The sequence below is a fragment of the Carcharhinus amblyrhynchos genome, chromosome 20 (genome assembly GCF_965287045.1).
Source record: "Carcharhinus amblyrhynchos chromosome 20, sCarAmb.v2.hapA, whole genome shotgun sequence".
In the NCBI taxonomy this organism is placed as follows: Eukaryota; Metazoa; Chordata; class Chondrichthyes; order Carcharhiniformes; family Carcharhinidae; genus Carcharhinus; species Carcharhinus amblyrhynchos.
This window is the reverse complement of record NC_137343.1, coordinates 13024275-13038873: the sequence shown is the minus strand read 5'-3', so window position 1 is coordinate 13038873 and position 14599 is coordinate 13024275. Positions and strand designations below refer to the sequence as shown.

The 14599-nt window shown below is 45.2% G+C and overlaps 1 protein-coding gene across 1 annotated transcript in view; it reads left to right on the top strand.

Moving 5' to 3' along the window:
* Window positions 1–576: 576 nt before the first annotated feature.
* Window positions 577–14599, top strand: part of myo1ha (myosin IHa) — a 70959-nt gene continuing 56936 nt past the window's right edge. The window contains exons 1-6 of the mRNA XM_080208669.1: window positions 577–738; window positions 4740–4855; window positions 5940–6138; window positions 8723–8803; window positions 10831–11010; window positions 13893–13991. Coding sequence (XP_080064795.1) covers window positions 613–738; window positions 4740–4855; window positions 5940–6138; window positions 8723–8803; window positions 10831–11010; window positions 13893–13991 — 801 coding nt within the window. The 5' untranslated portion in view covers window positions 577–612. The remainder of the gene's footprint in view (window positions 739–4739; window positions 4856–5939; window positions 6139–8722; window positions 8804–10830; window positions 11011–13892; window positions 13992–14599) is intronic.

Here is a 14599-nt window from a genome sequence, read left to right as displayed (position 1 = left end):
AGCTACTCCTCTGTTGTAGCGACCTCTACACTCTCACCATTCTCTGGGCGAAACATTTTCTCCGAAATTCAGCATTGGATTTACTGGTAACTATTTAGGGCAGAATTCTCCAGCCGCACAGGTCTAAATGCCGGAAATTCCCACTAGACTGTCGATAGGGTTTCACGTTCTCTGTATCTGCTCACTAAAATTCCAGTGGTGGGGGGTATGGGAGAATTTCAGTCTTAGTATTTGATATCCTTTCACCAAATCGGATAATTCGACCTGTGATAATCCTTTCTTTATTTTAGCCCTCGACAGATGCACAAATAGCACATTTGAATGTTTATTTTCTATTTACTGAAAGTGACCTGAAAGTAAGTAAAGGTTGTTGACAGGAAGTGACTCTTACCACCTCAGTGCGGTCAACTTCCTTTCCCTTCAAACAAAAGCAAAATACTGCAGATACTGGAAACCTGAAATAAAAAAACAGAAAATGCCGGATAAACTCAGCAGGTCTGGCGGTATCTGTGGAGAGAGAAACAGAGTTAACGTTTCGAGTCTGTATGACTTCCTCTTTCTCTCTCTTTTCTCTTTCAGAAAAAAGCAACAGGCAGTCAATTCCAAATCAACATGGAAGGAGCGCTGACAGCTCGGGACAGGGTGGGAGTGCAAGATTTTGTCCTGCTCGATTCCTACACCAGCGAGATTGCCTTTCTGGACAACCTTCGCAAACGCTTTCGGGAGAATCTGATCTATGTAACTCTGACTTTATTCTCCACAAAAAAAAGTTGATAATTTGCCTAAGTTAAAAGCACTACTTTAAGTAAATCTGATTTATCCTTATTACAAATTCTTATTTATCACCGTACATTTTCTGAAACCATCGTTCTGTGGATTGGCAATGCTAAATTGCTCCTGGGCTCGGGTGGGATTGTGGTCGGTGTAAAGTCGATGGGCTGGAAGGCCTCCTTCTGCACTGTAGGATTCTATGATTCATTGTAAGTAGCAGAAAGACAATCCAAAATCACACGGGGACCAAGCATGCTTGGGCTCCATGGTTACCCAGGCCATGATTGCCCTCATCCTCTTTTAGATAGCTCCCCCCTTCAATAACAGAAACAACATTGGAACATAGGAGTTAGGAGCAGAAGTAGCAAATTCAGCCCTTGGAGCCTGCTCCACCATTCAAACAGATCATGGCCGATTTCTCCCTGGCCTCAAATCCACCTCCCCACCTGTTCCCCATATCCCTCTTTCCCTTTTTCTTATTAGAAATATATCTATCTCTTTCTTGAAACTATTCAATGATTCAGACTCCACTGCACTATGGGGCAGCGAGTTCCACAAATTCACCCCCTCTGTGAGAAGTAGTTCCTCCTCGTCTCAGTTTTAAATCTACTGTCTCTCAACCTATACAAGTGACCTAGATTGCCCCACAAGAGGAAACATTTGTTCTACATTCACCCTATCAATCCCTTTTAAAATGTTATATACCTCGATCAGATCCCCTCTCATTCTTCTAAACTCCAGCGAGTACAAGCCCAAAATGTTTAATCTCTCCTCATAGGCCAACCTTTTCATCCCTGGAATCACCCTTACATCCCTGGAATCAATCTGGTGAACCTGCTCTGAACTGTCTCCAATGCCACCACATCCTTCCTCAAATAAGGAGACCAAAACTGGACACAATACTCCAGATGTGGTCTCACCAACGTCTGATACAATTGCAACAACATTTCTCTACTTTTATACTCCAGTTCTTTTGCAATAAATGCCAACACCTCATTTGCTTTTTATATTACATGCTGCACCTGCACACTGACTCTCGGAGATTCAACTTGCATTAATGCAACATCTTTAATGTAATAAAACATCCCAAGTCTCTTCATAAAAGCCTAAAACAGGTAAACATTGACACTGAGCCAAGGAAGTAGGCATTAAGGCAAGTGACCAAAAGATTGGTAGAAGAAGAAGAAGAGGAAAGAGGCAAAAAAAATTTGGGGAAGAGATTCCAAAGCTTAAGAATATCAGAAGTAGGAACAAGAGTAGACCATTTGGCTCCTCATGTCAGCTCTGTCTTTCAATAAGACCATGGCTGATGTAATTGTAGAGATCTTGTGGTGCATTGGGTAGCTTCCTTATCTCTGATCCAGAAGTTCAAGTCCCACCCCAGGACTTGAAGTGAGTTCATAATGCAGCCAAACGGGTTGAGTGTGTCAACCTATAAATCCTTCCAAACATGCCAATGGCTGGTGCTAAGAGTGGGAGAGAGTCCTGGTCAGTTGAGCTTGATCTGGAGTGGTGTCCCTCAAGCTAAAAGCTCCTGGAAACAGACTAACAACCTTTTCTGGGACTAACTAGATATGAAAACAGACTAAAGTCTACCTTAGTGCACCACTCAGTGCTGAAGGGGAATTGAAAATCAAATCTAATTGTGGCCTTGAATCCACTTCCCTGTTGGCTCCCTCCATAACCCCTGATTCCCTTCTAGATCGAGAATCTGCCAAATCCAGTCTTGAATATATTATTCAATGTTCCAGCTTCCACTGCTCTCTGTGGTAATGAATTCTAATGATTAATGGCTTTCAGAGAGCAGAAATCCCACCTCATCTCCATCTCAATTATCTTTAAACTGGAGGGTTGGCCACTAATGATGGGGGAAGGAATTAGAGGATACACATCTGCTCACATGGTTCTGCTGTTGCTCTGATACTGAGGCACTAAGAAATAAAGAGAGCATCAAAAGTTCCCATTCTCAGACCAGGTCAGTGGATGAAGCAGTGAGTTTTTTTTTATGTCAGTTTTTGATTTGCATAATATTTACTTTCTTCCTATAGATTTTGGCCTTTTTTGTTGTGGGAAATTAAGTTTGAGAGTAATAAATTTTCTCTTGTTTTTTTCTTACTGATTTAGAGATTTCATTTAAAACAATGGCCGGAATTCCCCGTCCTTGCACACCACGCCATCGCTGCCAGTGAGGACAGAGAATTTGCCGCCCAGCAAAATCTCCTTTCACTGCAGCAGGACTGGAGAATCCCAGCTGCAGGCGAGGTCAGAGAATTCCGGCCAATGTCTGGAGGATGAATGGAATGCCGATTAGTATTAGGGAGTCAGAATGGGAATGTTGATGTGCATAAACTCCCTAAGAAAGTGCAAGTGCACCTTCTCCTCCTCCTCCTACAATACAGAAGGAGGTCATTCGGCCCATTGAGTCTGCACCAACCACAATCCCACCCAGGCCCTATCCCCATAACCACATGCATTTACCCTAGATAATCCCTCTGACGTTAAGGGGCAATTTAGCATGGCTAATCCACCTAACCCGTGCATCTTTGGATTGTGGGAGGAAACCGGAGCACCTGAAGGAAACCCACGCAGACATGGGGAGAATGTGCAAACTCCACACTGATAGTGACCTAAGCTGGGAATTGAACCCGGATCCCTGGTGCTGGAAGGTAGCAGTGCTAACCACTACGCCACCGTGCCACCTGAGTGGCACAGTGGATAGCACTGCTGCCTCGCAACAACCGGGTTCAATTCCAGTCCTGGGTGACTGTCTCTATGCAGTTTGCTCCCCGTGTCTGCCTGGGTATCCACGGGTGCTCTGCTTTCCTTCCACAGTCACATAGATGTGCAGGTTAGGTGGGTTGGCCATGCTAAATTGCCTCTTAGTGTCCAAAGATGTGTAAGTTGAGTGGATTGGTGATAGTAAATGTGTGAGGATAGGGTGGAGGGGAGGGCCTGGACGGGATGCTCTATTGGAGAGGCAGGGAAGACTCAATGGGCTGAATGGTCTCTTTCTGCACTGTAGGGATTCTATAGTTCTAAACTGGGGACTTGAGCTTGGATGCTTTGCTCTCATAACTCCATTCCCATGAATTTATGCATGTAGCTAATGTGCCTTCAATCTTGGAGTGCAGCAAAACCCTCTCCTGCCCTGATCTGATCTCTACGCCCTCTCACTTTCTCACATCTCTCAGTAAACAGTGATTAAGCTGAGAAACTTGCCTTTTTTTAACTTGATAAGCTAATAGTATTAAGGTTAATAGTAACACCTCTAATGTTACTTCAACTCCCTTTAACAGCTGGTCTTAATTAAGAGTAGGGCTTGAACCTGGAACTCTCCTATCCAATTGCTCAGTGACACAAACATTTAATCCTCTGAAGAAGCTGACTCGAGCTGCCTTGCTGCTGAGTGTCACCAACCAATTGGAACTAAATTGCACAAGCCTTTGATGACTGCTGACCCCACCAGAGTACCCAGGTCACTGGGAGGTTCACTGTTTAGCCCAAGATGGATGGGTTCTGCCATTACTATGGGTGTGCCCCAGGCACAGGGGATCCCTGATGAAGCCCCATTGCAGCTACCAGGGCTATACACAGGCCTCTCTAATCCTGCAAGCTCAGGCCTAGGCAAGCATGGAACTTGCTCCACTTCCTCAGAGGATTAGGACAGTGTCAGAATTGTCCTGTCTGAGCAACCCCAGGGCAGAATAAAGTGGACATTTCTAAAAGGATTGCCATTGAGATGACCCCCCAGTGACCTCACAACCTCTGGTGAGGTCAGAGGTCAAGTTGATGGTCTGGATCCAACCAGGCATTGAATTGGTTACAGGAATGCCAATGAATATTAAACAACAAAAACAACTTGCATTTGTTTAGCACCTTTAACACTGAGACATCACAAGACACTTCATAGTTTGTCAACAGCACCACGCTTTAACCTGTCCCTAATTGAAATCTCTTTTATTCTTCAGACATACATTGGGACTCTGCTGGTATCTGTCAATCCGTATAAGGAGCTGGATATATACACACACAAAAAGAAGGAGCTGTACCAGGGAGTGAATTTCTTTGAACTCCCCCCTCATATGTGAGTTGTGAGATTGTGAATGATTTTGATTTGAACCTTCCCTCTTTCCCACCACATTTGCCAGCTCTGGCCAGGAAGAAAGGAAGGTGATCTGCCCCCTGTCAGTCCTTAGTTAGTGCCAGTCTATAGAAGGGTTGACCACTTAGCCTTCGGGTGGGTTCTGCCACTCATTGAGCTCATGGCTGATGTGTGGCCTAACTCCCTGTGCCTGTCTTTGGCCCATATTCCTTGATAACTTTGGTTTACTAAAGTAGAATGAAATGCCTTGAGCCAATGTCTTAGCCAACAGAACCCACGATTGGCTTAATAATGGGTGGCATGGTGGTCCAGTGCTTAGCACTGCCATCTCACAGCGCCAGCGACCCGGGTTCGATTCCTGGCTTGGGTCACTGTCTGTGTGGTATCTGCACATTCTCCCCATGTCTGCATGGATTTCCTCGGGTTTTCTGGTTTCCTTCCACAGTTTGAAGGATGTGCTGGTTAGGTATATTGGCCGTGTTAAATTCTCCCTCAGTGTACCCGAGCAGGTGTTGGAGTGTGGCGACTAGGGGATTTTCACAATAACTTTATTGTAGTGTTAATGTAAACCTACTTGTGACATTAATGAATAAACTTCAAACCTCAATTAGAGAAATCTCATGGGAAATTTCTCCTCTCCCCACACTCAGTAAACATTCTGGAAGTGTGTGCTCTGTTTGCTGTGGTATTGAACCCAACAGAGCGGGGGCGGGCAGGGAAATGTTATGAAGTCTCAGCAACATTGCAGAAGCATGAGGAAGATTTCCTATGTTTGCTCTTTCTTGTTCACCATGGTGGGATACATCAGAGCTTTGATTGAATAAGCAATCAGAGATAACCTTTGCACAGTTTATAATGCCACTGGAGTGTAACTTGCCTCACCGAAGGATCTGCTGCTTATTGTGGTGCAGAGTGAGCTGACCTCAGTCGCAGAGGCGCTGGAGGTCTCTCCGACTGGCTTCTCTTGTTCTAAGTGCTGGTTGTGGGTCTGGGAGAGGAATGCAAAAAGTGATTCACTGGGAAAAGTGAGCTGTACCAGAGATCCAACTGCTTCTGTCCCCTATAGCTACGCCATTGCTGACAATGCATATCGGGTGATGTGCACCGAGTACAACAACCATTTCATCCTGATTTCTGGAGAGAGTGGAGCAGGGAAGACTGAAGCCTCCAAGAAAATCCTCGAGTTCTATGCCAAGACTTGCCAGACCACCGAGCAGCTGCAAGTGGTGAGAGACCGCCTCCTGCTGTCCAACCCTGTACTCGAGGTGAGCACCCAGAACACAGAGTGTGGAATAATGATTGGTGTTTCTGTCTGCAGCTTTAGCCTTGGTGAGCACATCACAGTTTGAATATGTAATATGCACTGAACAATACCACATGAATTTTTTCATTCATTTTGGGACATGGCTGGCCAGCATTTATTGCCCATCCCTAGTTGCCCGAGGGCAGTTGAGAGACAAGTGCATTGCTGTCACATATATAGGCCAGACCGTGTAAGGACGGCAGTTTTCCTTCCCTAAGAAACATTAGTGAACCAGATGAATTTTTCCAACAATTGACAATGGTTTCATGGTCATCAGTAGATACTTAACTCCAGATATTTTCCCGTGGTGGGATTTGAACCCAGGTTCCTAGAGTATTAGCTGCGTTTCTGGATTAATAGCAATAATACCACTAGGCCATTGCTTCCTCTAAAGCTTCACTGTCCAGGTACTAAGTCCTATCTGCCCATCATTCCAGGGAGTACAGACTGAGTTCCCGTTCTGGCAATGACTAAATTTTGAAATTGCCAGACTTGTTTTCATGTCCTTCCACAGCCTTGCCCCTCCCCATCTCTGTAATCTCGTCCGGCCCCACAATCCTCCAAGGGACTTGTACTCCTCCAATTCTGGCCTGCTGTGCATTTCCAATTATAACCCTTCCTCCATTGGCAGCTGTGCCTTCAGCTGCCAGGGGCCCTAAACTTCTGAAATTCTATCCTTAAACCTGGACTGCCTCTCTACATTTCTTTCCTTCTTTAAGAAACTCTTTACAAATTACCTCTGTGACTACATTTTTGGTCACTTTGCCTAATATTTCTATGTGTGACTCAGTATTTGATATTGTTTGATGATGCTCTCGTGAATCACCATGAGACGCTCCACCATGGGTGTAGGGGTTATGTAAAGGCAAGTTGTTGTTGTTACAATTAATCTCAGAAAGCTGATGGGTTTGGATCAGTGCATTTCATCTATAGAATCCCTACAGTGCAGAAGGAGGCCATTCAGCCCATCAACCACAGTCCCACCCAGGCCCTATGCCTGTAACCCCAAATATTTACCTACTAATCCCCTGACACTAAGGGGCAATCTAGCATGGCCAAGCAACCTAACCTGCACATCTTTGGATTGTGGGAGGAAACTGGAGCACCTGAAGGAAACCCACTCAGACATGGGGAGAATGTGCAAACTCAATTTCCATTGAGTCATCAGCCTGCTGCTCTGGGGGTCCCCGGTTGAGGTGACGGGATTGTAAAATCACTCTCAGTGGGGACCATAGGACTGGATTTTCATTCCAGGCTCAAGAACCCAGAATTTTTAAAAACTTCATTTCTGGGACATGGCTGTCACTGGCTGGCCAGCATTTATTTCCCATCCCTAGTTGCACTTGGAAAGCAGTTGAGAGTCAACCACATTGCTGTGGCTCTGGAACATGTAGGCCAGACCAGATAAAGCAGATTTCCTTCCCTAAAGGATGTTAGTGAACCAGATGTGTTTTTCTAACAATTGTCAATGGTTTTATGGTCATTAATAGATTCTTAATTCCAGATATCTTTTATTGAATTCAGATTCCACCATCTACTGTGGTGGGATTTGAATCCAGGTCCCCAGAGCATTTGTTGAGTTTCTGGATTAATAATCTAGAGATAATACCATCGCCTCCCCTATATTTCCGGTTCTATTTCCGTCTCCTGACCCCGTGCCATGAATTTTTGCGTGCTGAGCTCCTCATTGGGTGGGGGCGCACTTGGCACCCGACCATTGGCATTGGGTACTGTCTGAAGTTGGTAACTGGCTCTGGATGGCAAACCTCAGGGCAGCTGTGACTGGGATTGCCATTGTCTTCCAGAACAGAGCGAGCAGGAAAGCTGAGGACCAGCAACTTCACTGACCAAACCTCAGCCATGTTCTTGATCTGCTCTGTTGAAACAATGGTGATTCTGCACTCCTATTTGAGCACATCAGTTAGAATTTCCCTTTCTTTTCAATCAGTGATGCCTATATAGTGTGTGCCGCTCTGTTCCCGCTTACTGTGACTAACGTGCCCAGACTGTTCACTCTTCCCATCCGCCACTTTGAAAATTTCACCTTGTTCATTGAAGAACGAGTTCTTCAAGGAGCATAACAGACAGTGAATCGGAGGCATGTGACCAGCTGGTTCCACCCTCCCCCACCGCCTCCACCTTCCAGGGACTGACGCATCATCCCAGAGCATTGTTTGCAAAGCGTGTCCACACCTGACCTGTCTCCCACAAACACTAGAGAACACAGTCCCTGGTCTTAGAAAAGATTAATGAAAGAAGGCATTCCCTCACCCCCCCCCCCTTATCTGCACCCCCCCCCCCCAACCCCCCAACCCCCCCACCAGCCCACCCATCTTTGTTCCTTGTCTGATTTCAAGAAGAGGTTAGACAAATCTGTTGGGGTTAAAGGTATCAAGGGATATGGGAGGAAGAGGGGGGATATCAGGATATTGAATTTGATGATCAAAATGGATGGTGGCTCCTGTTTCTAGTTTCTCTGTTTCTATGTTTCTAAATGTGGTTTCCAAATAAGTGTTTCCAATAGCTTGTGTCGTATTTTATTTCAGGCGTTTGGGAATGCCAAGACCCTAAGGAATGATAATTCCAGCCGGTTCGGAAAATACATGGATATCCAGTTCAGCTATACGGTATGAATCCTATATTGATATAAGACAAGGTCAAGGGTCAAGTCTCACAATGACGATACCAAAGGATGATGAGAAGATAAGCTAGGGGTTGGGGAGGAAATAGCGGTTAGAGTTTTGGTTGAAAAATCCAAATGCTAGAAGAATAAATAATGCCTTGGGGAGCCAAGGAGGACCGGAGTTTTAAAATAGGTGAATGAATGAATTAGAGAAAGGGACAGTGCGACGAATCCTGATTGCACTCCAGTAGGGATGTATTTACAGCATTGATGTGGGTATGCCGGCGTTGGACTGGCGTAAACACAGTAAAAAGTCTGACAACACCAGGTTTTAGTCCAACCTATTTATTTGATAATATACTCACAAGCTTTCGGGGTTAGCCCCTTCGTCAGGTGAATGGAGAGTTCTGGCCTCAGACAGAGCATATAAAGCACAGACAGTTTAGAGATTATGTGCTTTATATGCTCTGTCTGAGGCCAGAACTCTCCATTCACCTGACGAAGGGGCTAACCCCGAAAGCTTGTGAGTATATTATCAAATAAATAGGTTGGACTAAAACCTGGTGTTGTCAGACTTTTTACTGTGTTTACGCCAGTCCAACGCCGGCATACCCACATCATCTAATCAGTAATCTCTAAACTGTCTGTGCTTTATATGCTCTGTCTGAGGCCAGAACTCTCCATTCACCTGACGAAGGGGCTAACCCCGAAAGCTTGTGAATATATTATCAAATAAATAGGTTGGACTAAAACCTGGTGTTGTCAGACTTTTTACTGTGTTTACAGCATTGCACAGAGCATGTTTGATGGAGGGCACAGTTCCCTTGACAGCCCAATCAAATGCCTTCAAAGCCAAGTGGAGCAGGAGTTCAATTTGGACTAAATCACCTCTGTTCCACTGAGTGAAAATAGGTTTGAACTATTGCTGTTGAGAGGGACTTGGGCACTTCATACAAGGAACACAGAGGGAGAATGTACAGCTACAGCAAGCATTAAGGAAGGCAGATAACATGTTGCTGTTTACTACAAGTGATTGAAGTATAAGACTAACGAAGTCTTGGTGGCAAATGGTTGGCATTATTGCCTCACAGTGCCAGGGACCTGGGTTCAATTCTGGCCTTGGGTCACTGTCTGTGTGGAGTTTGCACATTCTCCCCGTGTCTGTGTGGGTTTCCCCCACAGTCCAAAAATGGGTTAGGTTGATTGGCCATGCTAAATTCACCCTTGTGTCAGGGGGGTTAGCAGGGTAGATATGTGCCGTTACAGGAATAGGACCTGGGTGGGATTGAAGTCGGTGCAGACTCGATATGTCAAATGGCCTCCTTCTGCTTTGTAGGGATTCTGTGCAGTCTTGGTGCAGTTATATAGAGCTTTGGTGAAGCCACAGCTGGAGCACTGTGTACTGTTTTAGTCTCTATTTCTAAAGAGTACCTGCAGTGGCGCCTGCACAGCAAAGGTTCACTAGGTGGTCCCTGGGATTAGAGGCTGTGTTATTGGGCCTAAACTTATTCTGGAGTTTAGAAGCATGAGGGGTGATCTCATTAAAACATAAAAGATTCTGAAGGGGCTTGACTATGGAGACATCTGAAAGGTTATTTTTCTGGCTGGTGAATCAAGAACACAGTCTTAGGATGCCAAGAAACTCTAGGCCTGTGCATGAGGGCTGAATCTGTTGGTTTTTGATATAAAACAGGCTGGGTTGACAATGTACCAGCTTAATACATTTTGCTTTTGAGTGACAGAAGTCCTACACATTGATCTGTGTGTGCTTCTGAATTGTCAAGATAGCCCCAAGCAAAGGAAAGGAGTTACAGAGAGGAGAGAAAATGTACATTCCACCAAACTACATTGAGGATGCTATATAAATGCAAGTTCTTGTTTGTTTCTGATCCCATTATTGCATTCAGTGATACTTTATACTACATTGTGGTGTTCAGGCAGCTATTATAACATCAAGAGGACACAGTCCCCTCTTGGTCTGTGCATTCACTGTCTATAAGACAACTCTACTTGACTTTGCTCCATTTCCAGGGGGCTCCAGTCGGGGGCCACATCCTCAGCTACCTCCTGGAGAAGTCAAGGGTGGCCCATCAGAACCATGGAGAGCGGAACTTTCATATTTTCTACCAGTTGCTGGAAGGAGGAGAGGACGAACTACTTCGCTGGCTGGGTCTGGAACGCAATCCACTCCAGTACCACTACCTTGTCCAGGTAAGGGCTGGGGGGGAGTGGCAGCATTGCCAACTGAAGCATCACTCAACTAGAAACTAGATGAGAGGTCACACAACATCAAGTTAGAGTACAACAGATTTATTTGAAATCGCAAGCTTTCGGAGCACTGCTCCTTCATCATGGGATGATGTTCCCCTTGGTGGGGAAGTCCAGAGCCAGGGGTCACAGTCTGAGGATTCGGGGTAGACCATTTAGGACGAAGTTGAGGAGATAGTACTTCATCCAAAGAAAGGTGACCCTGTGGAATTCATTACTACAGGAAGTAGTTGATGTCAAAACATTGAATGTATTCAAGAGGCAGCTGGATATAACACTTGGGGTGAACAGGATCAAAAGTTATGGGGAGAAAGCAGGATTAGGCTATAGAGTTGGAAGATCAGCCATGATCGTAATGAATGGCGGAGCAGGCTCAAAGGGCTGAATGGCCTCCTCCTGCTCTTATCTGCTATGTTTCTATCAGGTGAAGTGGGACGAGGTGCGCAAGGCACAGAATACATTAGCAGAGTGATGATAGCCCAACACTCTCAGGCAGTTTGGTTTAGCACCACCATACTCTTTTGTTTGTTTGTAATTATCTCTCTGCCTTAAATTATCAGTTCATAGGTCATCCATTCACTTGCTATACAGCCTGTCGACACTTTACACATACTGATTATACTGAACTGCTTGCATTTGTCTATTAGCACTCATGATTACCTGTAAAGACTTTTTATTCAGCCTGCCTACACCACACCACACTGTCTGTTCATATCGTTTGACACCCTTGGTTACCTGCTAGTGTTGGGCTATCATCACTCCACCTATATATTCTGTGCTTGCGCACCTCTTGCCACTTCACCTGACAAAGGAACAGTGCTCTGAAAGCTTCTCATTTCAAATAAACCTGTTGGACTATAACCTGGTGTTGTGTGACCTCTCATCTTGTCCACCCCAGTCCAACACCGGCAGCTCCACAACTAGAAACTAGACACACGGATCTCTCCCTATCATCACTTCCCAAAGTGGATTGCTTACTTGCATGTGTCTGAGCCAGGAGATAGTGTTAGTGTTGCAGTCAACTTGTGCCAGAGAATACTCTTTCTATATTTATAAAATCATTTACATTTTTAAATTTTATTCTATCATTGATTGGCAAGGACAGCATTTGTTGCCCATCCCTAACTGCCCCTGAACTGACGCTTGTTAGGTCATTCCAGACAATATTGCTATGGGTCACATGTAGACCACCCCAGGTAAAGAGAGAAACTTCCTTCCCTAAAAGGGACTGGTGAGATTTTGCAACAATTGATGACCACAAAACCATCAATCAAGTAACTTTCAATTCCAGATTTTGTTTTTAATCAATTGAATTCAAAATCTACCATCAGCCGTGGTAGGATTTGAACTTGCACCTCCATTCGTCTGAACTGCTGGTTTAGTCGGTGACAGTACCACCGTGCCACTACCTCCCCCTAGTGCTTGGAGTGAGTAGAACAGGTGCATTTAAGGGGAAGCTGGATAAGGGAGAAGGACAGTAAAAAGTCTGACAACACCAGGTTTAAGTCCAACTGATTTATTTGATAGTAAACTCACCAGCTTTCGGGTTAGCCCCTTCGTCAGGTGAATGGAGAGTTCTGGCCTCAGACAGAGCATATAAAGCACAGACAATGTTGGCCACTTTAAGACTTGAACAGCAGGTTAGGTGTAAGGATTCGCATTCTAATCAGTAATCTGTAAACTGTCTGTGCTTTATATGCTCTGTCTGAGGCCAGAACTCTCCATTCACCTGACGAAGGGGCTAAAGCTGGTGAGTTTACTATCAAATAAATCAGTTGGACTTAAACCTGGCGTTGTCAGACTTTTTACTGTGTTTACCCCAGTCCAAGGCCGGCACATCCGCATCATAAGGGAGAAGGGACAGGAGGGTGATTCAGACAGTTAGATGAGGAAAGGCAGGAGGAGGATCAAGTGGAACTTAAACAAATGGCCTCTTGCTGTGCCATGTATTCTCTGTAACCAGCACAGGTTCGTTTCCCTGGAGCGTAGGAGGCTTAAGGGTGATCTTATACAGGTCTATAAAATAACGAGGGGCATAGATAAAGTAGGTAGTCAATATCTTTTCCCAAAGGGTAGGGGAGTCTGAAACTAGAGAGCATAGGTTTAAGGTGAGAGGGGAAAGATACAAAAGGATCCAGAGGGGCAATTTTTTCACACAGAAGGTGGTGAGTGTCTGGAACAAGCTGCCAGAAGCAGTAGTAGAGGTGGGCACAATTTTGTCTTTTAAAAAGCATTTAAGCAGTTACCTGGGTAAGAGGGATATGGGCTAAACACAGGCAATTGGGATTAGCTTACTGGTTAAAAAAAAGGGTGGCATGGACAAGTGGGGTCAAACCATGCTGTAAACCTCTATGACTATTGCTGGAATTTTATTGGCACGTGATGGAGCGAGGCTCGTAGAACGGCATTCTCCTTTGGCCTCGGGTTGGATCTTACGAGCCTCGGGCAGGCGCGGCAGTAAAATTCCGGCATGTGACTCTATGATTGAAGAATAAATCGTGCTCTGACTGACTCCGTTTCTCACTGAATAAATCAGCTCAACACCTCAAAGGTACAAACTTCAAAATCTGAATTGTGGAAAGGTGATTAAATAGTGGGAGTCCTTAGTGTTAGAATGTTCACATCACACTGTAAGCCTACTTGTGATGTTACTAAACAAAATAAGCAGTATTCACAGGACAGGAAAAGGCCATTGGGCCCAACAGTTCCAGTACTACTCCTTCAAGTCCAGCTGTGCTTTCCAGCATCTACTGTCCTGATTTTGTTCTATTCTCTGTTCTGTGTCTTGATTACCGAGAGTTTTTTCCCCTGCTGTCTCCCAACAGGGCGAGTGTGCCAAAGTGAGCTCCATCAATGACAAAACTGGCTGGAAGACTGTTCGGAAAGCACTGTCCGTGATTGATTTCACTGACAACAACATTAACGTGAGTTATTTCAAAAATTCATTCTCAGGCTGTGACCGTGACTATCGGTAAGGTTGGTTGCTCATGTTATCTTTGAGAAGGTGGTGGTGAGCTGCCTTCTTGAACTGCTGCAGTCCATGTGGTGAAGGTACACCCAGAGAAATCACAGATTGGGTTCCAGGACATTGATTCAGCTACAATAAAGATGCAGCAATGGTGATATACGCCCAACCTGTGGTGTTGTGTGACTTGGAGGAGGAATTGGAAGTGATAAGGTTGCCATGCAACTGCTGCTAAGGGTTTGGTGTGTTGTTGTTTGCCTCATCTTCTTGGACCCTGTCACTGAGTGTACGATTATTGCCAATGCCAAATCATACTCCAGGACCCCTACCTCGGTACAAGATCACCCCTCTAGTGCAGAACGATTAAACTCTTGCTGAACACGGGTTAGTGCTGCTGGAATAGCCACTCTGTTCCCTTTCATTTGAGACCCCCAGCTGTCCATCAAAAGGAAAAGTCACCACAGTCCCAGATAACCTTAGACTGTTCTCCCCCTTGAGGGGGAGAGCTGACTGGTGGTGATCAGCACACCTCAGGCAAGGGGCAAGGTTGAGAATGTGGGACCTTCA